Source organism: Astyanax mexicanus, chromosome 8 (assembly GCF_023375975.1).
Source record: "Astyanax mexicanus isolate ESR-SI-001 chromosome 8, AstMex3_surface, whole genome shotgun sequence".
In the NCBI taxonomy this organism is placed as follows: domain Eukaryota; kingdom Metazoa; phylum Chordata; class Actinopteri; order Characiformes; family Acestrorhamphidae; genus Astyanax; species Astyanax mexicanus.
The window spans coordinates 197501-223033 of record NC_064415.1 but is presented as its reverse complement, the minus strand read 5'-3'; the positions used below and the strand labels follow the sequence as shown (position 1 = coordinate 223033).

Below are 25533 nucleotides of genomic sequence, written 5' to 3'. Positions count from 1 at the left end.
ACAACATAGCAACAACATAGCAGTTGATCAGATCATTTGATTGTACCCCTTTAGGATAACAGCCTATGTCCAGAGTGTGATTAATCTAATTTATTATTCCTGATCAAAATAAAATGTGATTTAGGTTATTTTAATAACTTTCCTAGACTCCTAAACTCCTGCACTGAACTAATCTTCACCATTCAGTGTTCTTTTTATTAATCAAGACTATAGGCTATAACTACTACAGAGTTCTTCATTCTTATTGAGTTTAATTGAGTTTTTAGTCAGTGAAATAGTCCACAAAGTCCATAAAGCTAGAAAGTTGTTTTCTGAACAACTTGAAAAAAAGTTATTAATTATTTTAGCAATATGTTAATTTGTTTTATATATGTATACACTCTGTAAAAAATAAGAGACACTTAAAAATGATGAGTTTCTTTGATTTTATCAAATTAAAAACCTCTGGAATATAATCAAGAGGAAGATGGATGATCACAAACCATCAAACCACCAAACTGAACTGCTTGAATTTTTACACCAGGAGTAAAGCAGCATAAAGTTATCCAAAAGCAGTGTGTAAGACTGGTGGAGGAGAACATGATGCCAAGATGCATGAAATTAAAACTGTGATTAAAACCAGGATTATTCCACCAAATATTGATTATTTCTGAACTCTTAAAACTTTATAAATATGAAATTGTTTTCTTTGCATTATTTGAGGTCTGAAAGTTCTGCATCTTTTTTGTTATTTCAGTCATTTCTCATTTTCTGTAAATAAATGCTCTAAATGAGAATATTTTTATTTGTAATTTGGGAGAAATGTTGTCTGTAGTTTATAGAATAAAACAACAATGTTCATTTTACTCAAATATAAACCTATAAATAGCAAAACCAGAGAAACTGATTCAGAAACTGAAGCGCTCTCATTTTTTTCCAGAGCTGTATATGGATTCAGATTAATTTATTGTAAATATAATCAGACAATTATGTTTTACATCAATATATATATGTGTGTTTTAGTGTTTGTTAGTGTGTGTTTTAGTGTGTGTGATTGGATTAGGTCTCTCCATTATCTCTGAATGGTGGTGAAGATAAAAGAGGGTAACTGAGCATTAGAGTAGCACCGCCCCCTCCCCCACCCCGAGCTCCTGATCCTCCACCAAACCCTGTCTGAACCCTCTTCATCCCCCTCACACTCCTCTCACCTCACACTCCTCTTACCTCACACTCCTCTCACCTCACACTCCTCTCACCTCACACTCCTCTCACCTCACACTCACCTCACACTCCTCTTACCTCACACTCCTCTCACCTCACACTCCTCTCACCTCACACTCCTCTTACCTCACACTCCTCTCACCTCACACTCCTCTTACCTCACACTCACCTCACCTCACACTCCTCTCACCTCACACTCCTCTTACCTCACACTCACCTCACACTCCTCTTACCTCACACTCCTCTCACCTCACACTCCTCTTACCTCACACTCACCTCACACTCCTCTTACCTCACACTCCTCTCACCTCACACTCCTCTCACCTCACTCTCCTCTCACCTCACACTCCTCTTACCTCACACTCCTCTCACCTCACACTCCTCTTACCTCACACTCCTCTCACCTCACACTCCTCTCACCTCACACTCCTCTCACCTCACACTCCTCTCACCTCACACTCCTCTTACCTCACACTCCTCTCACCTCACACTCCTCTTACCTCACACTCACCTCACCTCACACTCCTCTCACCTCACACTCCTCTTACCTCACACTCCTCTCACCTCACTCCTCTTACCTCACACTCCTCTCACCTCACACTCCTCTCACCTCACACTCCTCTTACCTCACACTCCTCTCACCTCACACTCCTCTCACCTCACACTCCTCTTACCTCACACTCCTCTCACCTCACTCCTCTCACCTCACACTCCTCTTACCTCACACTCCTCTCACCTCACACTCCTCTTACCTCACACTATTTTCACCTCACACTCCTCTCACCTCACACTCCTCTCACCTCACTCTCACCATGAATAAATGATTCAGAACCTTTTCTGCACTAGTTTAGGGGAGGGGCTTATTATCACTGGTTTGTTAGTGACTTGCTACAGTCCAGCTACAGTGCGCTTTATTAGGATACACTGATGGAAAAGTTAATAATTACGCTTTAATTTACAAACCCAAACACAGAACCGTACACACTGCACCAGGATCAGATAGCTTCCACAGATTTAACAGTAAGTGTGCAATATAGATAAACTATCTAAAAGTGAATGTATTTATCTGTAGAACCTGGAGGATATATTTACTGTTACAGTACCATGTTTTAAAAGAAGAACCCTGTGCAGTTTTCTGATTGGCTGAATAAAGAAGAAGCGCTTTATTTAAAGGCAGATCTGTTTAATAATAGACTCTTTTGAGCTGTAAAAAGCTGTAGTGATTAACGCTGTTAGTTACGGGGCTGGAGACGCTGGTTCTGGTGAACTGAGGTGGGAGATTTTGGCACTGGATGAAATGCTGAACCGTATCTGGTGCTGAATGAAAGTAGGAGCGTTTGGCAGCCTGAGCGGCAGCGTTTACATCTCTAAAGACCTAAATCTAAATATATACATACACTATAACCAAAAAAACAAACGTATAAACAAATGTATTGTAACTCAAACTAAATCAACGTTCCTCCTGAAATTAATGGTATTAAAAGAGTTTATCCTACTTTTGTTGGAGTAACTGTCTCTACTGTCTGGAGAAGACTTTCTACTAGACTTTGGTGTTTTTATATTCTTATTGATTATTGCAGTGATGATTTGATTGCATTTAAAACCAAGATGATTTTTTATTGATAATGTTAGAAGGAGTTGGATGCAGATTGTTGTATAATGATCAAACACAGTTCCACTGCTCTACAGATCAATACGGAGAGTTTACACCCCTCTATAGCTCAAACATGGAATTAGACATGGAGCCAACAGCTTTTAATGTTTGACTTCTACTAAATATTTAACAAATATATCGCATATATTGTAATATATGGCATTTAATTGGCAGAACTTGGCAATACAAAACATATCGCAATACAGGGTTTCAATAACTCATGATTTGGTCTCTTTCATCCTATTAAAATGATTTTCTGTTCATACCCATAATATCTAAATAAAAGTTTTTTTATCTTTTTATCCAATCAGAACACTGGGACATCAACAATGCACCTTAGTGGGTGGATTTCAATGCAAAACCAAATGAATAATTTCTCCCCCCTAAACATTATATCTAAACTAATAATTTCGAATCAATACTGTGATTTTAAAAATGATAACTGAGTAATACAAATCTAAATCTTGAGATATGGATATTTTCTGATATCTCTGTGTCGGACTGAAGGCTCTGGAGGAGCAGATGGTGGACGGAGATTGAGAAGCTCTGGTTTGGTCATTTTGATTGTTCTCTAAATTGAGTCTCTCTCTGAAGAGACAATGGAAGATGATTGGAGCAGATAATGGAATGTTGATCAAAAGGACGTTTAAAGCAGTAAATCAAGTGGATCTTTAGGTCTGGGGATTAGTCTTTAGGTCTGAGATATCTCCACCGTCTCCATCTGAGAGAGAAAGATGGGGAAGAAAGGAGGTCATTAGTATCAGGGATTATCATTTTCTCCATGAGCAGATCTGAGAGGACTCTGGGTCTTCTGCTCTTAACTTTATCAAAGCCTGTGGAGATGTTTTTTGGGGGGAGGGGGGCGTGGAGATGTTTTTTGGGGGGGGCGTGGAGATGTGCAGGGGGGGCGTGGAGATGTTTTTTTGGGGGGCGTGTCCTCTCTGAACCCGGAGATCTTCCCGCTTTAGAAACGATGCTTATCTCATTTACATCCAGAGACCTCAATTAACCCCCGAACCCGCCCGAGTCCAAACACAGCCAGACGCTTCAGAGCAAGAACCTCGCAACTCCACTAAAGATCATGTTCTGAGAGGTTTATGGGTTTAGGCTGCTGGAGGTGTGGTCAGGGGGTCGGGATCATGGTGGGCAGTAATGCTGTTTGATAAACTGTGAGGAACTATATAATAAAATACTGTAGTATTGTTTCATAGAGAGTCTCCACACTGAAATATAATGAAGTATACAAATGTGGAAAATCATAAGAGAGCATTTAAAAATGATGAGTTTCTTTGATTTTATCAAATTAAAAACCTCTGGAATATAATCAAGAGGAAGATGGATGATCACAAACCATCAAACCACCAAACTGAACTGCTTGAATTTTTACACCAGGAGTAAAGCAGCATAAAGTTATCCAAAAGCAGTGTGTAAGACTGGTGGAGGAGAACATGATGCCAAGATGCATGAAAACAAAACTGTGATTAAAAACCAGGGTTATTCCACCAAATATTGATTATTTCTGAACTCTTAAAACTTTATGAATATGAACTTGTTTTCTTTGTATTATTTGAGGTCTGAAAGCTCTGCATCTTTTTTGTTATTTCAGTCATTTCTCATTTTCTGTAAATAAATGCTCTAAATGAGAATATTTTTATTTGGAATTTGGGAGAAATGTTGTCTGTAGTTTATAGAATAAAACAACAATGTTCATTTTACTCAAACATAAACCTATAAATAGCAACATCAGAGAATCTGATTCAGAAACTGAAGTGCGACCTTCATTTTTTTTTCAGAGCTGTATATATATAGTATATTTCCCAATATGAAGAGAGCTGTTTCCATTTATACAATAACAGTTCCTGTGGATATATGTAGATATGACAAAAACGTATTTGCTAAATAACTGATAAAAATTCTCAATAAAACTCAATAAAAAGAGTAAAGAACTCTGTAATATTTATAGCCTATGGTCTTTATTAATAAGAAATAAACTTTATATTATACCTAAATATTATATTACCTAAATCACTTATAAATTCGCTAATAAATTAAATTACTCTGTTAAAAAATCATTATTCTAAATCAAATGATCTGATCAGCTGAGGGTGGAGGAGATTTTACCACAGGTGCTCAGAATCAGGAGGAGAGGATTTAGGGTACAAAGTCAATTTTAGAAAGGTGACAAAATGAAAAAAGAAATTTTATATATATATATATACATATATAAATAAATGTCTATATATACATATATACTTTTTTTCTGGAACTCAGTAAATCCCAAACACCATAAACAGAACTTTACAACAACTCCCCTGTAACCTACTCCTCCATTCTGTACCTGAAACACAGATACAACTTTTTAATATCACTTAATAATAATAGAATACAAAAAAGAGGGTCTTATATGTTTCCTCTATATTTTATACACTTGTGATTGATACTTGTTCACAAACATTTTGTTATTAGATCTTTATTTAAAGGTTCTTAACGGTCAGAAGCTCATGTTGGTGACGTGATTTTTCTGATTTGTTCATAAACAGCCCAGATTTAACCTTCTAGTGCTTTTTTAATGTTGTGCTTTATAAATTTTATATTTATAAGACGAATGAACTTCAATAAAAGTTAAAATTTAACAGCAACTGCAGTTTATTTTCCACAATTAAAAATTCAGATACGTAAATTCTACTAATATTTGTACTAGATAATAGATTCACTCACTTAAAGCTCTTACTTTACTTCTTATTAGTTTACAGTCATTCTAAACAAACTTAAAAAAAAAAAAGTGAAAAAGCACATTTTAGAAAAAACTTTTTAAAGCTGAAATTCTTATAATGTTCTCTGCTAGCAGTGAAGTGTTTTTTTATAGTGTTGATGTTTTGATCCAATTCTGAAATCATAAATTGTATATTAATATATTAAAATACACTATTACACACATATCTCAGTGAGTACAATTAGACAACATTAAATAAGAGGCAACAGAATGTTTTAAGAATAAATCAATTATTTTTTATTTTCTTAAAGCAAACTACTTCCATTTTTCAAAAAAATCCAAATATATAAAATATTTACTAATTGTCTCTGAATTCAGAAGATTAGCATTTTTTTTAGCAATTCTACATCATTCAAATTATATTTCTACACTCAGCAAATTACCACACATAAAACATTTAGGAAATATTTAATATTTGATCATTTTAACTTATTTTAACAGCAAATTAATAATATTATTTGTTTAGAAATTCTATTGTGATATGAATAACTCTACTGATAAATCAAAACAGACAAAAAATGATCAAATTCGACATAAAAAATCTTAATAGAAACCCAAAGAAAATGTGAATATTAATTAGTTGTAAATGAGGACACATCATTCCTGTTATATATGATCCCTAACCCTAATTAAACTGAACACCTAGAGATAAATGGAATATGAGTATGGACTGTAGTTATAAGTAAAAGAGTAACTGTGTTTACGGGAGTATTAGTGAGTAGTGTACTCTGGAGGTTAAGAGAAGGATCCGGAGCTGAAGTCGCGGGATGTGGTGGCGGAGTAGCTGTAGGAGTAGGTGGAGGAGTAATCTACGCTGCCTCTTCGTGATCCACTCCTGGATCCGGTTCTGGAGCCGCTGCGGGATCCGGTGCGGGAGCCGGGTCCGGAGGAGACGTTGTAGGGGCTGCTGATACCCTTTGTGGACATAGAAGAGGCCTGGAGCATCTTCATCCCATTGTTTTCCTCCACCATGCAGTTATCCATCGCTTCTTTGTAGGAGATTTTCAGCTTGGTTTTGGGGCAGGTGAGGTTCTTCACGTAGTTCCTTGTGTCCTGCAGCTTCTGGGCTCCTTTTCCATCCAACCATCCTCTGCGAATGGCCTCCTCGATACTGACTCTCTTGCTGGCCTCTGGTTCCATAAGTCCTCCTGTCAGATACTGGAACTCCAGGAACCTCTGCCCGGCCTCATACGGCAGCCACTTCTCTTTTATAGCCTCTGCAGCAGCCATCTTCCTTTTGGTCTTCACGTCTTCAAAGCCAACGTACGCTTTCTGAGCAGGTTTTAGTTTGGTCGCCATGTCCTCATCGATGACGCTCTGATGTACAGCATCCTGCAGAGACAGCCTCTGGCCTGTGGCAGGGTTGATGATGCCTCCAGTGCAGGCCTGGGCCTCCAGGAGACGTTGGCTGGTGATGGAGTCCACTAGTCCACGTCTCTGTGCTTCAGAGATTGTGATCTTCTCCAGAGTTTCTGTGTCAAAGATGGCTGCTACTGGGCTCTGGTCATCCAGTATTTCAGCAGGAGGTGAGAGAGTGATGGAGACGCTAGCAAGACGTTTGCGGACGGTGGGGGAAGACGGTGCAACCTCTGTGGAGCTACTGCACACATCTTCTGCAACGCTGGTGCAGATAGAAAGCTCAGGATTGCTGGATTTGCTAGTAATAAGATTAGCAAACTGGTTGAGGGTCAGCGATCCTGAACGGTATTGATCTAAGGAAGCTTTAGAAATAACACCCTTGTTCAGGGAATCTTGAATGTCATACTGGTTGCCTGTTTTACGGTCAACAATGACTAGCCGGGTGTTGCCATCCGTATCTGTAATGGTGATCTCCTCCCACTCGCACTCTTGCTCAGAAAGATCCAGGAAAGTGTCATAGTCAATCAGCTCTCTGTGGTAAGCCTCTCGTACAGACATCTCTTTGCCAGTGTCGGGGTCTACGATCACCACTCGTCTCTTGCGGAGGGTGTTTTTCTGGCTCGCCTGCTGTTTTGGCTTCTTCTTGTCATGCAGAGGCAAAAGCATAAGACCAGTCTTAGGATCTGTAACGCATCTCTTCTTCAGTTGCAGATATGTCAGGTTCTCCTGAGTGTTCGGGTCAAAGAAGCCCTTTGTGTCATCTCCTTCGTACGTCAGGATGTCGTTCATCTCCCGGTCGAAGTAGCCTCTCTTGTACGCGACTTCCACATCGATGCGGTGGCTCTCTATAGGATCTATAATGCCACCACTGGCAATCTGGGCCTCCAGGAGCCGAATGCCGTGACCCTTTTCGATAAGGCCTTTCTCGATTGCCTGAAACAGTGAAATGAGCTTCCCTGTATTGGGATCTTTGTATCCAGTGACACCCCTCTCTGCAGACAGAAGTTTGTCTTTGTATTCTTTTCCCACTAGACCTCTCTTCCAAGCCTCTTCCACCGTCATGCATACATTGTTAACTGGATCAATCATGAAACCAGAGGCAGCCTGAGCTTCCAGGAGCTCCAGTGTGGTCCCTGGACGGAGAAGTCCTTCTTTTAAGGCCTGGTAGAATGGCAAGACTCTATCAAGGGACTCATCATAAATGCCGGCAATGCAGCTGGAGCCACCCAGGTAGGTCTTCAGCCTGTTCTCGATATCTTTGGTAGTGAGCAGGCCTTGGTTTACTTTCTCCACATCAGACTGGTTAATCAAGTTGGAATTGACAAGCTGAGAGAGGGTGACCTGGCCACGGATGCCCTGGACTGTAGTTGACTTGTCTTTTGCACGAAGAAGCAGGAGGCCTGTTGCAGGTTCTGTGGTGCAGGTCTTTCTCAGTTCACTGTAGCTTATCTTCTCTTCATTTGCTGGGTCAATGTAGCAGGTTGGCTTCTTGTTGAGTGCACGGTACAGATCTTCATCAATCAAGTTGCGATCTAAGGCAACATCTTTAGGCAGGAATATGCTTAGAACTGGGTCAATGATACCTCCTACTGCTTCTTGAGCCTGGAGGAGCCGAAGTGCCGTCTCCTTGTCAAGTCGACCTTTCTTGCAGGCCTGTCCAACCGATAGGAGTTTGCCTGTGTACGGATCCTTGAATCCGGTGCAAGCAGCCTCAGCTGTGATCAGAGCATCCCTATCATCAGTGTCAACAACGCCTCTGGAGCAGGCAGCATCGACGGACATCTTCTCATTAAACTTTGGATCGATGATGTGGCCTGTTGCTGCTTGGGCTTCCAGGAGCATTATGGCGCTCTCTGGACTCAGCAGGTTCTTACTCCTGGCTTCAGTGATTGGAAGCCTAGTCTGGGAGCCTTGAGCCACACCGGCGATGACTCCTGTGCCCTTAAGATTGAGCTGAATATCCACAGTAACCTCTTGCACAGTCTTCTGACCCTTCAGCAACTTTTCGAGGGTAGATGTGTCAATGATGCCACAGTCGCAAAGCTGGTGAGCAGTGACTTTTTGCCGAATACCATCGAAAACCAGCTTTGTGGGGTCAATTGTGGTCACCTTCTCATCTGTCTGGGTCTGCTTAGAGAAGGCATCCGGGCGCTGTCGCAACTTTATCAGCTCTCTTTCCAAAGCCTCCCTCTTCTGGGTAAGTACAGACACCTGGGATTCGGTGCTTTGCAGGCGGGTTCGGTATCGCTCCTCCATGCTCCTCAGCTCAGCAGTCAGTCTTGCGATCTCACTGCGTAAGGAAGCCCTCTCTCTCTCTGCCTTGTCTTTATCTGTCTCGCACTGTCTAATCTGACCTTCCTTTATCTCATACTGGCTTTTCCAGTAGTTGAAGTCCTTGCGAAGCTTGTCCATTTCCTCCTGGAGACGCTGCTTCTGACGGAGCTCAGATTCCAGAGAGACCTTGATGCGACTCAGCTCTTCCTCGTAGCGCTGCTGCTTCCCTTTGTCCATCTCCAGCAGTTTGAGCTTGCCCAGGAGGCCATCCCTTTCTTGCAGGATTTCATTATAGCGGGTCTGAGATTCATGGATCATCAGAGATGTCTGGAAAACACAAACACAAAACTTTATTACTATCAAAAACGGGGCATGGATGGTCTCACTTTATTGGATAGTACAGTTCATCCTGCTGTCTACAGATGTTGAAATTGCCCCTCCTGCTCTTACAGATTACCTTCAGATTTACCTACTACCTGGTTAAACAAAAGTGAAGGTTTAGGGTGTGATTTAGTGATAGTTAAGGTAGTTTAGGATATATTTTGGATATATTTAGTTTTTTATTTAGCATTTACAAAACACGTGAAGTGTACTATCCAAATAAAGTGCAACCAAACAAATGAATGTCAATACTTTCACACAGAGATATGATTAATGGCATATTGCAAGAAGCAAAAGCACAACTATGATTAGAAAACTGCTACATTAAGCTTTCAAATGGGAATAAAACAATGAAACAAATAAAAGTTGCCAGAGAAAGAGACTGAATTGAAAGGCATGCACAGAGCAGAGCTGCAGAGCACATATCTTAACTGATTACGTGTACTGTGATCTATTAAGCAAAGCTGATATGTGCAGAATTTTGGTGTATTTGTTAATATAATTATCCACAAAATACCTCCGTAGACTGCTTTAGGATTTTGGCAATTTCCGCCTTTAAATTTTCCCTCTCTTTTGTCAGCTCATTAATAAGAGCCTGGTGCTCCAGGCCTCTCTTATTGGCACTCTGCAGCTGGATCTGTATGGCTGACAGCTGGGTGGTGTGTTCACTCTGAATGCTGTTCCGGTTGCTGTTCAAGTCGTCCCGTTCTTGGCGTACGGCCCTCAGCTCCTCCTCTAGCTTCAGACGTTCTTTGGTGAGCTTTTGAGTGAGGCTCTGTAGTTTCTCAACCTCAGTGGTGGTCTCGTTCAGCACTCTGCTTTTCTCCTCGATGGTCTTGTACAGGGTCTCGTTGCGTAGGTTGACCTCCCGGACCTTGGCTTGCTCCTGAAGCAGTTGCTGCTGTAGAACTTTCAGTTCAGCTGCCAACTTGGCAAGAGTTTCAGAGGTGGCTTTGTGCTCCCTCAGGCTCTTGTCCAGCTCATCCTGGAGGCGACGGAGGTCCTGCTCGTACCTTCGACCCGTTGCACTCTCCTCCTCCTTGTGGATACGCAGAGTATTGATGGTAGTGGTGTACTCTTTGCAGGTATTATTCACCCGTTCCAGCTCTGCCTCTATTCTCTTTCTTCTTGTGAGTTCATCCTGGGTGTTCTTCTTCTCTTTCTCTAGTTCAGCTTCAAGGTTGTCCATCATGGCTTGGAGATCTCTGATGCGAGTCTGTAGCCTGGAAGCATTTTGCTCCACTTTGCCTTTCTCGCTGGTTTGCTTCTGCAGCTCAATGCGAAATAGGTTCGCCTCCTGCTCGGACAACTTCAGCTTGTTGATGACTTCCAAAGACGACGTGTGCTTGGCAAGAAGTTCATCCCCAGACTGCTTAAGGTTCTGGTTCTCTACTTCAAGAGCTTTCCTCCGTCGGGTTTCATCCTCCAGGTTCTGTCTTAGAAGAGCAATCTGCCTGGTCTTTTCCTGGGCGTCGGTGTTGGCCCGTGCAAGTTGTTCCTTGTATCCTGATTCCAGTTCAGTTCTCTGGCGAGTGATGGTTTGAACCTGTATCTCGAGTTCCTTTCTTCTCCTGTTCTCCTCTGTTCCGGTGGACCTCTGCTGGTGGGCCTCATTCTCTGCCCTTTTCCTGGCTTCTTCCGTCTGGCTGATTGAGATCCGGAGCCTCCTGAGCTCCTCTTCTAGGTTCCTTTTCTCATCAGAGAGCCTTTCCAGCTGCATCTTCAGAGTGGTATTGTCCTCCTCCTTCTGCTGCGTGGCCTTGAGCACAGTGGTCTTGGTGACGTGGATCTCAGACTCATACGTTTGTTTTAGGCTAGAGATTTCCTGGTTGAACTGGTTTCTTACCTTAGAGGTCTCGGACTCTGCCGCCCGGCGCCGGGAGGCCTCGTCCTCCAGCTGCATCTTCAGCCGCTCGATTTCCCTTTCCTTTTCTTTGATGGCCTTCTCAAAGTCGATCTTGGACCAGTTAAGATCATCAAGCTCTTTCTGTCGTTTGCGAATGGCGGTTTCGTACTCGGTCTGCTGGCTGGTGTAACGCTCCTCTGCCAGCCTCCGCTTGCGCTTCTCCTCTTCGATAAGCAGCGTGAGGCGAGCCACCTGCTCGTTAAGGTCCCTCAGCTGGGTTTGGGTGGCATCCAGGTTGTCCTTAGTGGCATTATATCTCATGGCCTCTGTACTCTTAATCTCCTCCATCGAGATCAGCTGCTCTTTAGACTGGGAAAGCTCCAGTTGGTAGCGGGCTAAGGCATCCTCCATTGACTTGTTCTTCTGGGAGCGATCCTGGAGGTCATCCCTCAGGCGCCTAAGCTCCTCCTCCAAAAGCTCAATTTTAGTGTTTCGCATCTAAACAAAACAGAAGACCAGATAAAAGAGATTAGCGTGAACAGTACGAACAGTAAGGGGGAAACTGGCACAGTTAAATTTAACAGTAACAAACCAGAGGCAACTCCATTCATATCGGAAGGTTCATTCTAAAGAGCTGTTCTTTTGTTCATCCTTTGTAAGTCTGATCCAATAACTTCATTAAAACACAACTCTGCACATAATTAGACAGATGCATAATAGAAGGTAACTTTCTCAACAGGAACCAACCAAGGAACCAAAGACAATTATAGATGTGTTTTTTTTTACATTTTAAGAGATATACTGTGGCTACAGCCAATTACCTCAGAGTATAAATAACATTTTTTATAGATTTTTGTGCATTACTGATTTAAACGCTACACAATACTACATGAGAATTTATCAGATTTGATCAGTGATGTACAGAGTGATTATGAAACAGTAAATTGGCCCTTTTCAATTTTGAGAATTTTGGGCTCTACACATTAAAAGAGATCAGATTCTGCCCAGAACAGCACTACGTTCATGCGACCAACAAAACAACGCAAAAGATCTGATCCAATCATCCATCAATCATCCATCATCGTGTTTCATGCCTACGAATTTCACCTCAACCTGGTAATTTGAACACAGCCTCCGATAAACCTACAGATTTCTGGACTCAATTCAATTCAATTCAAATTGGCTTTATTAGCATGACTGTTTTTAAAAAAAAACAATGTTGCCAAAGCACACAAATATCAAAACCAAACCTATAGTGAAACAACGATGAAACATAAACATCAATTAATTAAAGAAATAATAATAATAATAATAAAAAAATCACAATAATAATAATAATAACAATGATGATAATAGTAAAAACAACAATAATAATAACAATAGTAATAATAAAAAAATTATAGTGATTATAATGATCTAGTATAATAATATTAGCAGTTGTTTATTAGGGGCGTTACTCACTGTCCTTCAGGCGGTGACAAGTTGCCACATATTTAGCCGCAAGAGGTGCTGTTTTTCCTTCACCAAGAAATATTTTTGCCAATTCACATTCGCTCAGGGTTTTTAGGTTTGGGTGGGTATTTCTAAGTTTTTGGGTGAAATTATTTCTAATAAGGTTATATTTTGTACAGTGCAGGAGGAAGTGCAGTTCTGTCTCGACCTCACCGCTCTCACAGTGACCACACACTCGTTCCTCTCTGGGCAGCCAGGACTGTTTATACCTGCCGGTCTCTACGGCCAGGCTGTGGTCACTCAGCCGGTACTTGGTCAGTATCTGTCTGTGCTGTGGATCTCTGACGGTGTAGAGATACTCTGCTAATTCATACGGTCTGTTTAGGGCCCAATAGCATTGTAATTTGGACTGGGTTCCGGTGTGGTTGTCCCAGTGTTGTAGATAGTCTGATTTGGTCTGTTTGATGTTCTTTGCATTTGTCTAAACAATTTATACTATTTCTATTCAGTCGTTAATTCCTTCATTAATCAGTGAATAAATTAATAAATAAGTAAATGAGAAATAGTTGTGTGAGTGGGCTCAAGATACAGATGTTCTGATGGAGTGGTTATTTCTCACCTTCAGCTCCTCCATGCTCTTCAGCATCTCCCCGAGGAACTTGTAGTAATCGCTGGATCGGGTCAGCAGCTCGATATAACGGGACTGAAGATCTGCCGACTGAATCAGAACAACCAGAGCAACAGATCAGAACCACCACCATCATAATCACCATCATCATCATTTAATCATATAATTCAGAAACCCAATAAACCCAGAAATAATTATGCTTCTATATTTATTAAATAGTAAAAAATACTTTTTGTCTCTTTTGTAAACACTTATTTTTTCTTTTTAGTAAAAACATTTTTACTTTTTCTCTGAGACAAATTATAACTGAATTTTCATCTGTTTTGAAAATATTTCTATATGTAATGCCTTTTTTTCTTTGTAGCAAAAATACTTTTATTTTTTATGATAAAACAGTCTATATATATAAAAATACATTATTTATCTTCATTAGTTGAATTAGAAGTTTTAATTCATATTCAGAAATAATTTAAAGAGTACCCAGTGTTTTTTTTTTTTTTTTAGATTGGTGTAAACAATCTAACAACTTCAGAACTCCAAAACCATTCTGAGATCTTTTCCAGATCTTTCATTCATCATCGACCTATCAGCTTGTCTCCTGCTCCCTGACTCCACCCCTCAGTGTACTATAGGACTATGGGTAGTGCAGTGGCGCCCCCTGGTGATGGGGTGATGGCTGAGTGTCAGGAGTGCGGAGTAAGTACGGACCTCCTGGTTCAGAGTGGTTGCTGGGGACTGCAGCATTGTCCTCTTTATGGGGATGTTCAGCAGCGTCTCCAGGCCGGCGCTGTAGGACGCCAGCTGAAGCTCATAATCCTGAAACACAAACCAGATTAGAACCTCAGAACCAACTAGAACCACCGGCAGAACCGAGCAGAGGAGGTGCCGGAGAACCTCTGGATCCGCTGGGTCAGACCTATTCGCTGATGGGATAAAGAGCATCACCTTAATGGAGGCGGCGCACAGGCTGGAGTCCTTCATCACGTCCTCCACCTTCTCCTTCTTCCCTTTGATCTCAGAGTGCAGCGCCTGTCAATCACACACAAACCACGCCCATCACACCAACATGTCACATTTTACACAAATCAGTCATAAACTCTCAGATTCACGGCCAGAGAACAGCTGTAGCCTGGTGGAGAGATTCCTGAGGGAGCGGCGTGGGGACGAGCATTCTCCTGCTGAACATTAGTTAATTTGTACCTCCACCTATCACATTTCTTACTTCTAACAGAGGAATACGGTTATTAGTCTGTGTTAGGTTTCTAAACAACGCTGAAAACATAATTTTCTCATTGTGCTTTTTTATCTACAAATATTCTGTTTGATATTCTGTATTCTAATTTTCTCTTTTGGATTTTAAGTGTTCAGAACTTCGGTTTAAATGCGCTTTATAAACATAAAAACATATTCATTTTCTTTGGTGTCATGTTTGTTGCAGTGCATCTGTGTCTAAATGATTGCACTAGTCTAGGTTACCAGGATGCAGAAAAAATTCCTGTGGGGGGACAATAAAGTAAAGTCTGAGTCAATTAAAAGTGTTAAATATTGGTTACATAAACAAGGGACTGCACTTCTAACTTCAGGTTCTGTTTAGGATCTTGAGAAGTTTTCAGAGCTCCAATCTTTTCATAAGCTTTCAACTAATTAAGAAATCATCTTTTTACTAATTATCTACTTTTGGTGTCTCATAGAGTTACACTTTTGTTTTGTTTTGTTTTTGAAATGGACTGAAGAGTTCACACTGTAAACTGCAGGTGTGATTGATGAGTAACCTCCTTCCATCGTTTTACCAGATACTCAATAAGAAGCCAGGCTGACCTTCTGCTGGTTCAGCTGGTCCATCAGGCTCTGGACGCTGGAGAACTTGGCGGTCTGAAGGCCGTCCAGGCGCTGGCGGGCACCGTCGATCCAATCACTGAGCTGAGAGCTGGACTGGTGATAATGCTTCAGCTGCTTCTCCTGCTTCTCCAGATCCCACAGCCTGATGCACACAGACACACAAAATCAGCTAACTCATTCAGAACTAAAAAAAAAAACTCAATTAGATTTAGTGATTCTAATAATTCTAAGATTCTGTTGTATAGCATAGTGCCAGGCCCGTGATCCAGAACACTGATCTAATATAACGTATCTCACCTGCAGTAAAGAGAGAGAGGAGATTTGATGTGTGCGATGGAGAAAAAAATAAATGATCTATTACACTTTTATTCTCCAGCATTACAGTTTTTAATCATAATTATAACAGAATACTAGTGTGACTGATTTATTAACAAAGACTTTACCTATATAAACATAAACATAATTACACTTTACCAAGTTTTTGACAAACCCCTCAAAATATCTTGATTAGTGAAACAACACTTAATCAAGATTCAGATTTTTAAAGTGCACCTAAACTGCTTAAGGTTTTTTATACAAACTAAACACACCCACCATGTCAAAGTACCAAATGTTACAACATATTTATCACCTTTAAATAGCTTAATCAGTCTATTCACACTAAAACACAAACAATTCCAGGATAACAGAACTTCGAAGTTTCAGGTTCAGTCCTGCTACAACAACCAGGCTGTGAGGAAGCTGAACTATCTCCCTGCTCTACCCCCAATTCCCATCCTGCCCCCAGCACAGATGACAGTTATTAGAAACCACCTCAAGGGGGCGCTCCCATTAGTTATTGACAGCAGCCAGCCAGGTTTGTCACTTTTGCTGCCAGTAAAATATAAACCTTAATTTTGGGCCATGCTAAGCTAACTCAGGTTAATGGAGCTGTGAATTACCCAAAAACCCCTCTGTGTGTTTTACCTGCTGTTGAATTGGGTCTGAATACGGCGCCAGCGGTCTCCCATCTGTCCCACCAGCTCGGAGTACTTGGCCAGGTCCACGTCGCACTGGTGGAAGTTCTGGTCTATCTGGTTGTTCCAGTGGATGGCCTGAGAGAGTTCAGACTCCAGAGCGGTCAGGATGTCCTCCTTCTGATCTAGATCCCCCTTCATCCCCTGCACAACACAAACCAGTATAACCAGTAAAACACTTCACCAACACCAACACCAGAACTACACCAGTATAACCAGTAAAACACCGCACCAACACCAACACCAGAACTACACCAGTATAACCAGTAAAACACCGCACCAACACCAACACCAACACCAGAACCACGAGAGAGAGCGTCTGAGAACAGGGAGGTTCTGATAAGGACGATACTGAGATATCGACCTGCTTTATTCCTGGTTTAGTCCCGATCCTTTGTTTTTACCACTGTATTAAGAGTTCTACACAGTGTGTGTGTGTGTGTGTGTGTGTGTGTAATGTGTGTGTGTGTGAGTGTATAATGTGTATGTGTGTGTGTGCGTTCTGACCTTCAGTGTGTTGCAGTAATCCTGCAGTTGGCTCGGATCCAGAGAGCTGGTCTCTTTCTCGGTCAGTCGAGCCTCATGAACCTTAATGATGTCCTCAGCCCGGTTCAGAGACTGGAGCAGAGCTCTCAGAGCCGTCAGCCTGAACACAGATATATTTTAGATTTTAGATTCTTCATAGTATCTCCTCTTGTTTAGATGATCAGTTTTGAACATCTCTGCTGGATTTTCTCAGTCAGCTTTATGAGGTAGAGTCACCTGGAATTCAGGCTTTCAGTTAACAGCTGTGCTGAACTCATCAAGAGTTAATTACTTGAATTTCTTGTCTCTTAATGCGTTTGAGACTGAAATGAAAACATTGAATAAGAAGGTGTTTTTAAGTAGTTGTTTCTAAACAGTTGATGGAGTCCAAGGAGTTGCTAGAATTTTTCCAAGTAGTTGCTATGAAGTTGAAGTTTTTTCTCCCTGGTATTTGCTAGGTTGTTGCTATGTAGTTGCTACAGTATTTGGTTAACATGTTCCTCAGTGGTTGCTATGTTGTTGCTAGGTGGTTGAGAGGGTACCTCTGCAGGTAGGCGGCGGAGAAGCCCTGCAGACTGCCCAGCTTCTGGTTGATGAGGTCGAGTTCAGCGCGCAGAAACTTGGCCTGCTCTGGGTCAGCGGTTCCCTCCAGCTGCCTCACCACCAGCTCCCTCACCCGCAGGTACTCATCCCGCAGAGAGTCCAGATCATGGTGAACACCCTGCACAACACACACACAATTACACACAATTAGACAACCCCACACAACCATATGAATATTACCATAGACCTCTGCTGGCGGCAACATGAAGGATCTAGGAGATCTACACTGACAACTGACAGGAGAACCAACAAAGTCAGACATGTGAAGTGCAGTGCAGAGCGGTGATGATCTCCATCAGTTATCCTGTCAGTGCCAGCACTGTTGGCAGACGGCTGCACGACAGAGGACTACATGCACACAGTGCAGGCCATTACAATGACACTGCAGCAGTGCTGACGCCACAGAATGGCAGCAGGTCATCTTCAGAAAGACGAGAGCTGATTTGATCTTGGTATAGAAAAACAACTAATCTGTGTGAAGATCAACAGTTTATTATCACGCCTCACATGCCCAGAAGGTCTGATGTCATAATGTGAATTACAATTGTTATATTTTCACCTGGTCTTTATTACAGGAATTTTAACAGCCCAAAGACACCTGAAGATACTGCAGATACTACACCATGTCCAGCTGCTGTATCTCCCGATCTATAATCCCTGATTATAGTAAATGTGGGGGATGTGTTTCTATTGGACGCTCTATCAACACTCCTATACCCTCTACCACCCAATCTGCAGCTACTGTATATAGAGAACTCACTGGACCTCACTGGACTCTATTGCACACTGTGTAATAGAGGTAATTACTACCTCACTGGTCTTTTTTGCACACTTTTTGCACACTGCATAATTTGCACACTGTCTTGTTATTTATTATTCTTTGTCTGTATTGTGTTGTATTGTCTGTCTGCACTTTTGTACTGTTGCACTATTGTTCTGTCTACACTGTGTTTATGTGCACCATGGTCCCTGGAGGAACGTTGTTTCGTTTCACTGTGTACTCTGTATATAGCTGAAATGACAATAAAAAAACACTTTGACACTTTGAATACTGGAGTTATTATGGGATGGATTATCACAGGAGGAACATTAGGAACCTCTACAACTCTCTACATGCTGAGACGTCTACAGTGTTACAAGTGTTACACACTATCTTTATCTGTTTCTGTACATGTAAATCAATAAATATTACTCAGAATACATTTATAATCATGTATTGATCCTGTAAGTGGGGTGTTTTTACCTGCAGGAGCTGCAGTCGGTGGGAACACTCCTGGACGCTGTTGTCCTTCAGGGGGACGTGCAGGTGCTGGCTCAGGCCGGTCTCGGCGGCCTCTAGGCGGCGCCGCAGTGTGTGGATCTGGGTCAGCAGGTTCAGGCTGAGTGAGGAAGCTGAGGAGGAGGAAGAGGAACTAACTGTGCCTTTCTGACGCGCCACATTGGGTTCCACCATCGTCGGTTCTGCTGTGACACCAGTCACAACCACCTTTTCCACTACCACTGCTGCAGGCGGCGCGTCAACTACAGCTACAACACACACACACACAAGGATGCACTACTGTTACTAACTATTACTACTGTTTACAGAGTCAGAACTACAACATGCAGTTGGGAAAATTTCCTTCTGCTTTTATTTGATTGCAGAAAATTGAATCTGTGCAATTTTAAAATGTATTAATATCCATCAATTTACCACTTTATAATGTGTTTTAGATGTTAGTTTCTCCCCATTCCTTGAATGGTTTCATGATATTATGGGATATGGAGGGGAAAATATGCAAATCCATTCCAGCATTTCTTTGAGGAACATTTCAATCCTTTTCTCTCATATTTGTCACAAACAGGAGATCATCTGAACTTCTTCAAGGCCAATTTTTACTTCTGTATTGATCCTACAGAATAACCTAAACGTAGCCGTGAACCTTATGCTGTAGCCCAACGCGCACCTCCCCAGTAATGTAACTACAGCAGCAGCTGTGATAGGTCCACTGAGCCTCCTGTTCCCGCCCACACATTCCCTCCCTTACAGTTTAAACTGCAGAGTGACGCGGAGTTGCAGACACGTTAATGCAGCAGTATGAAAACAGGCAGCTGCGTAGGGCTCTCGCACAGGCTACACCGTACACAGCGCACTGACTCGACACAGACGTTTAAACTGGACTTTACTCTCAGAGACTCTATCTTTTCTACATTCTGCTTCAATACATAATCATGATTTTCTTATCAATATTTGCCCTAAATTGGTAACGTTTTTGGAATGTGCAGCAGGGCTGAAATGCAGGAATGAATATCTATGGTTCATTCTGTCTGCAATCAAATAAAACTGAAAGTAAAGTACAGAGAGTTTAAAGTTGGCTCAGTATTTCGAGGTTCGTACTGTAGTTGGGCAGTTTGGTCAGCAGGACCTCGTAGTGGCTCTGAGCTCCGTTGTACTCGGCCTCGATCCTGGACTTGTCCTCCGCCCCGAACATCTCAGAGCCGTGGCTGAGCCGCAGGAAGTCCTGGTAGTGCAGCTCCAGACTCTTAATGATGTTCCGGTACTCCTCCGGCTTCATCTGTGAGAGCTAAAGAGAACCGGAGAACGTCAGCTTCTAGAACAGGTTCTAGATAACAACCAGTCATATACTGAGTCAGAACCCACGAGTTACTCTATTACAGCGTTCTGAAACCCTCTGCAGGGTTTAAGAGCATGTTGATGCAAAGTGTTTAATAGGGGCGGGGCTTACCATGCTGAGAGTGAGGGAGTTGATGTACTGGACGTCCTTCATGCAGTACTGCCAGCTGATCAGGCTTTTGATGTTGATGTACAGCTGGTTCCAGATCGCCATGATGGCCTCGTAGTACTGCTCGTTTCTGTCAATCAACAGAAGAAATGTTACATATACATGTTTATATATAATAACTTACTACATCACATCTCTTAATCACTGTTTCATTCAGGCAGTATAAACGTAGGCAGCTGCATAAGGCGCTCGCACAGGCTGTACATGTATATGGTCAGTGTTGGGAAGGTTACTTTTAAAATGTAATCCCTTACAGATTACTGATTACATCACTCAAAATGTAATTTGTAACGTAATCAGTTACATTACTTCAAGTGAGTAACGTAATCTGATTACTTTGGATTACTTACAATATTGTCATTTTTTTAAGCCTGAATGAATGTAGCAACCACATATTGCATATTATTATTTTATTTTTCTTTCCAGTTAACAAATAGATAAACGAATAAAACAGCCTTTTCAATCACTCTATAAAAATACTTATGAAACCATTTCATCAAACTATTTTATGAAACACTTCTATAAATTGATAATAAAACCATTTAAAACCAAACAATGTAACAACAACTGTAAGTTATCTATTTGCAGGTTTGCCTCCAGTGTTAATTTTGACAACAAATTATGATTTAGTCTTAGTCATAGTTTTGTGACGAAAATAGCATTTAGTTTTAGTCACAATTCAGTAATTTAGTCGACTTAGTTTTAGTCAACTTAATGTCATAAGAATATAGTCTACTAAAATTACAGTAAATTTAGTCGACTAAAATGTAAAGGGTGTAAATGTAAATGCTTTTTCATCAGTTCCCTTGAATTATTAACTCTACATGTATACGAAATGAAACGTTTAATAACCACTTGAGTAATATTGTTAATGTTTGAATGTGAAATATATTTATATATGATTTAATGTATATTATTATTATTATTATTATAGGTGTGTGACTATATATATTTTACATTTAAAATTTTGCTCTAGAAATCAGGTCATAAAACATCTGAATAGTTTAATTATAGTTTAAACAGAGCTGTAGATGCAAAAACAGCTTTTAAATGATCTAGTTTTATCTCCAGCACTAACCCAGCACACCTACTGGAGCTACAGTCTATAAATGAACACACCTTCACACACTGTCCTGTAGAGATGCTCTCAGGATGTACTGAGAGACTTCATGAGTTAAAGTGAGAAACTTATGAGAAAGTGCTGTAAGGAACTTTACACAGACTTTTGGGTTCATAGATTCACTTATTTTATTGTTTTATTTTGGTTATATTATTGAGTTTCTTTCTGACCTGTTCCTGATTTAACACTAGCTATATCTTTCCCACTGTGAGACTAAACAGATGATCTGATCTTAATGAGTTAGGGTTCTGTATCAGTTCTGTGTTTTAGTGCACTGCTGAGTTAAACACATCAGCTCATGAAATAACATCAGTATTAAAACGCTGATCTCTGCATGGAGATCTGTGTGACTCTGCTCTGCAGAAGCTGAAAGATTAGTGGTGTTTTTACCGGAGATGGAGTCGCTCCACGCGGTTTACACGTTATCTTGTTTTTCGCGACGTCAGAGGAGAAATATATCGCCTATCGCCTCTCCCCTCTCTCTCTCTCTCTCCCTGCTGAACACTTTTAACTTCCAGTCGAGCTCCGTAAGTATCGACAGTTTAATTCCCGGGTTTGTAACTGAGCGCGCGACGCTACTGCAGGAAAAACAGGTACTGATTGGTTGAGTACCCCGCTTATCCCGCCTCTCCACCTTCGCTAAAGTAGCAGTGATTGGATCTCTTCCTAACTGGTCCCTACCTTTCACAGAACTAAATCAGTTCTGATTGGATTTCGTCTCTGCCAAACGTTTTCGTCTCGTTTTTATTCGTTGACCAAAATGTCAGTTAATTTCGTCTCGTTGTGTGTGCGGAGCCGCTGTCTGCCCCTCCTCCCTGTGTGTGTGTGTGTGTGTGTGTGTGTGTGCCGCGAGATGGGACGAGGGGCAGACAGTTCCCTGTCATATCAGAGCGATTTCACCGCGAAATGTTATTTGCGTTTTGTCAGTGTTGGAAGAGCAAAAATAGGAAAGTACCGCAATGTAACCCTTTTATTTTAGCAGAGTAACTGTAATCTGATTACCACTTACTGAAGCAGTAACTGTAACGGATTACAGTTACTTATAATTTGTAATCTGATTACGTAACGCCGTTACATGTAATCCGTTACTTCCCAACACTGTATATGGTGAATATATAATATTTTGTGTGTGTGTGTGTGTGTGTATCATACTTGGTGGCGAGGTTGATGCTGAGGGGGTTGGGTGGGGGGATCATTAAACAGACTGAGGGCACCAGCATGTCCAGTCCTCCGGGTCCCGTCACCTGCCACTTACTGCGCTGAGTGTTATCCTTCAGGATTGCCTCGTTCCCCTTAAGTATACCCTTCTACACACACACACACACAGGTTAATCACACACAGATTAATCATACACAGATTAATCACGCACAGATTAATCACACACATATACAGAAACACACAAACACAGACTTAATATGTTTAATACGTTCTTGTTAAAACCGCGAATATTACTGAGGGTGAGACAGGTGAGGTACCTGGTCCTGTTTAAGGTGATAGTGAGTTTGAGGTGATAGTGAGTTTGAGGGTGAGACAGGTGAGGTACCTGGTCCTGTTTGAAGTCGCAGAGGGCTTGGACGATGACCTGGCCGCCGCTCTTCTCCTCTGGGTATCTCGGTTTCAGACGGACGATACTCTTCGATTTATTAACCAGAGTCTGAACCTGACGCTTATTCTCCAACAGACGCTCCTTCTCCCTCTGCAGATTAACATTAACACAGATTAACATTAACACAGAGTAACATTAACACAGATTAACGCTAACACTGATTAACATTAACACAGATTAACATTAACATAGATTAACATTAACACAGATTAACATTAACACAGATTAACATTAACATAGATTAACATTAACATAGATTAACATTAACACAGATTAACGCTAACACTGATTAACATTAACATAGATTAACATTAACACAGATTAACGCTAGCACAGATTAACGCTAGCACAGATTAACGCTAGCACAGATTAACGCTAGCACAGATTAACGCTGACACAGGTTAACGTTAACACAGATTAACGCTAGCACAGATTAACACTGACACAGATTAACGCTAGCACAGATTAACGCTAGCACAGATTAACGCTAGCACAGATTAACGCTAGCACAGATTAACGTTAACACAGATTAACGCTAGCACAGATTAACGCTAGCACAGATTAACACTGACACAGATTAACGCTAGCACAGATTAACGCTAGCACAGATTAACGCTAGCACAGATTAACGCTAGCACAGACTAACGCTAACTCAGACTAACGCTAACTCAGACTAACGCTAACTCAGACTAACGCTAACTCAGACTAACGCTAACTCAGATTAATGTTAACACAGATTAAGGCTAACACAGATTAACGTTAACACAGATGAATGCTAACACAGATTAACGCTAACACACAATAATTCTACATTAGATTAGCATTAACACAGAAAAATGTTACTGCAGATTAACGTTAACACAGATTAACGTTACAGCAGATTAAGTTTAACACAGAATAACGTTAAACTAATGAATGTTAACACTGACTGACGCACCTCCAGGTTCCTCAGCAGTTCCGTCAGGTTCTCCAGAGGGGTGGATTTATCACAGGTGAACTTCTTGCAGATGTTCTCGTGATCTTTCTGCAGTTTGGTGTACGTCTCGTTCGCCTCTTTAAAGAACTGCAACAGAATAACCCAATCAGAACACTGATCCGTATCACACTCCAGTAGAAATATCTGTAAGGTGTTGTTGGTGTACCTGGCTGTAGGCGGAGTTCTCTTTCAGGTGCACGTGGATGCACTTAGTGATCTGGAGCAGCCAACTCCACTGAGTCTGTAGTGTGTCCATGTAGGCCTGAGATAAACAACCACAACACGGCTCTATAAACACAGCTCTATGAACACGGCTCTATGAACACGGCTCTATGAACACGGCTCTATGAACACGACTCTATAAACACGGCTCTATAAACACGGCTCTATAAACACGGCTCTATAAACACGGCTCTATAAACACAACACTAACACAGCTCTACAACACACTGCTCTATGAACACAGCTCTATAAACAGAGCTCTATAAACACAGCTCTATAAACACAGCTCTATAAACACGGCTCTATAAACACAACACTAACACAACACTAACACGGCTCTACTACACGGCTCTATAAACACAGCTCTATGAACACAGCTCTATGAACACAGCTCTATGAACACAGCTCTATGAACACAGCTCTATGAACACGGCTCTATAAACACAACACTAACACTGATCTAAAACATGGCTCTATGAACACAGCACTATGAACACAGCACTATGAACACAGCACTATGAACACAGCACTATGAACACAGCACTATAAACTCAACACTAACATGGCTCTACAACACGGCTCTATAAACCCAGCTCTATAAACACGGCTCTATAAACACAACACTAACACGGATCTACAACATGGCTCTATAAACACAGCTCTATAAACACGGCTCTATAAACACAACACTAACACGGCTCTACAACACGGCTCTATAAACACAACACTAACACGGATCTACAACATGGCTCTATGAACACAGCACTATGAACACAGCACTATAAACACAGGTCTATAAACACAAGTCTATAAACACAGGTCTATAAACACAGGTCTATAAACACAGGTCTATAAACACAGGTCTATAAACACAGGTCTATAGCACAGCTCTGTAACTCACCTCGATCTTATCGGAGGCCGGGTGCTGGTTCTTCAGCAGTTGGTCCACTTTGGTCTTCAGCTTGTTGAGATCTTTCTCCTTCTCCTCCAGATCCCTCATCAGACACTGGAACACAAACAGTCCATCAGACTCACTGCTGTCAATCCAATTTCCCCCTCTGCACTACCACTAAGCCCTAGCCCTCAGTTTTTAGGGTGTAGGGTTTAGGATGTAGGGTATGGGGTGTAGGGTTTAGAGTGTACAGTGTAAAGTGTAGGGTGTAGGGGGTAGGGTGTATGGTATGGTGTAGGGTGTAGGGTTTAGGGTGTACAGTGTAAAGGGTAGGGTGTAGGGTTTAGGGTGTACAGTGTAAAGGGTAGGGTGTAGGGTTTAGG

General features: G+C 41.4%; 1 protein-coding gene across 2 annotated transcripts in view; it reads right to left on the bottom strand.

Moving 5' to 3' along the window:
- Window positions 1-5840: 5840 nt before the first annotated feature.
- The window catches only part of dspa (desmoplakin a), a 36302-nt gene continuing 16609 nt past the window's right edge, over window positions 5841-25533 (bottom strand). The window contains exons 8-24 of one of the 2 annotated variants that reach the window (XM_022665517.2): window positions 25160-25264; window positions 24203-24298; window positions 23998-24123; window positions 22998-23150; window positions 22606-22760; window positions 20277-20403; window positions 19928-20114; window positions 18794-19077; window positions 17490-17668; window positions 16930-17068; window positions 16373-16566; window positions 15386-15548; window positions 14513-14596; window positions 14276-14383; window positions 13559-13657; window positions 10159-11985; window positions 5841-9587 (exon numbers count right to left, since the gene is read on the bottom strand). In XM_022665517.2, the coding sequence (XP_022521238.2) occupies window positions 6363-9587; window positions 10159-11985; window positions 13559-13657; window positions 14276-14383; window positions 14513-14596; window positions 15386-15548; window positions 16373-16566; window positions 16930-17068; window positions 17490-17668; window positions 18794-19077; window positions 19928-20114; window positions 20277-20403; window positions 22606-22760; window positions 22998-23150; window positions 23998-24123; window positions 24203-24298; window positions 25160-25264 (7251 nt within the window). In that variant the 3' untranslated portion in view covers window positions 5841-6362. The remainder of the gene's footprint in view (window positions 9588-10158; window positions 11986-13558; window positions 13658-14275; window positions 14384-14512; window positions 14597-15385; window positions 15549-16372; window positions 16567-16929; window positions 17069-17489; window positions 17669-18793; window positions 19078-19927; window positions 20115-20276; window positions 20404-22605; window positions 22761-22997; window positions 23151-23997; window positions 24124-24202; window positions 24299-25159; window positions 25265-25533) is intronic. The other variant, XM_022665518.2, reaches the window with a different exon arrangement.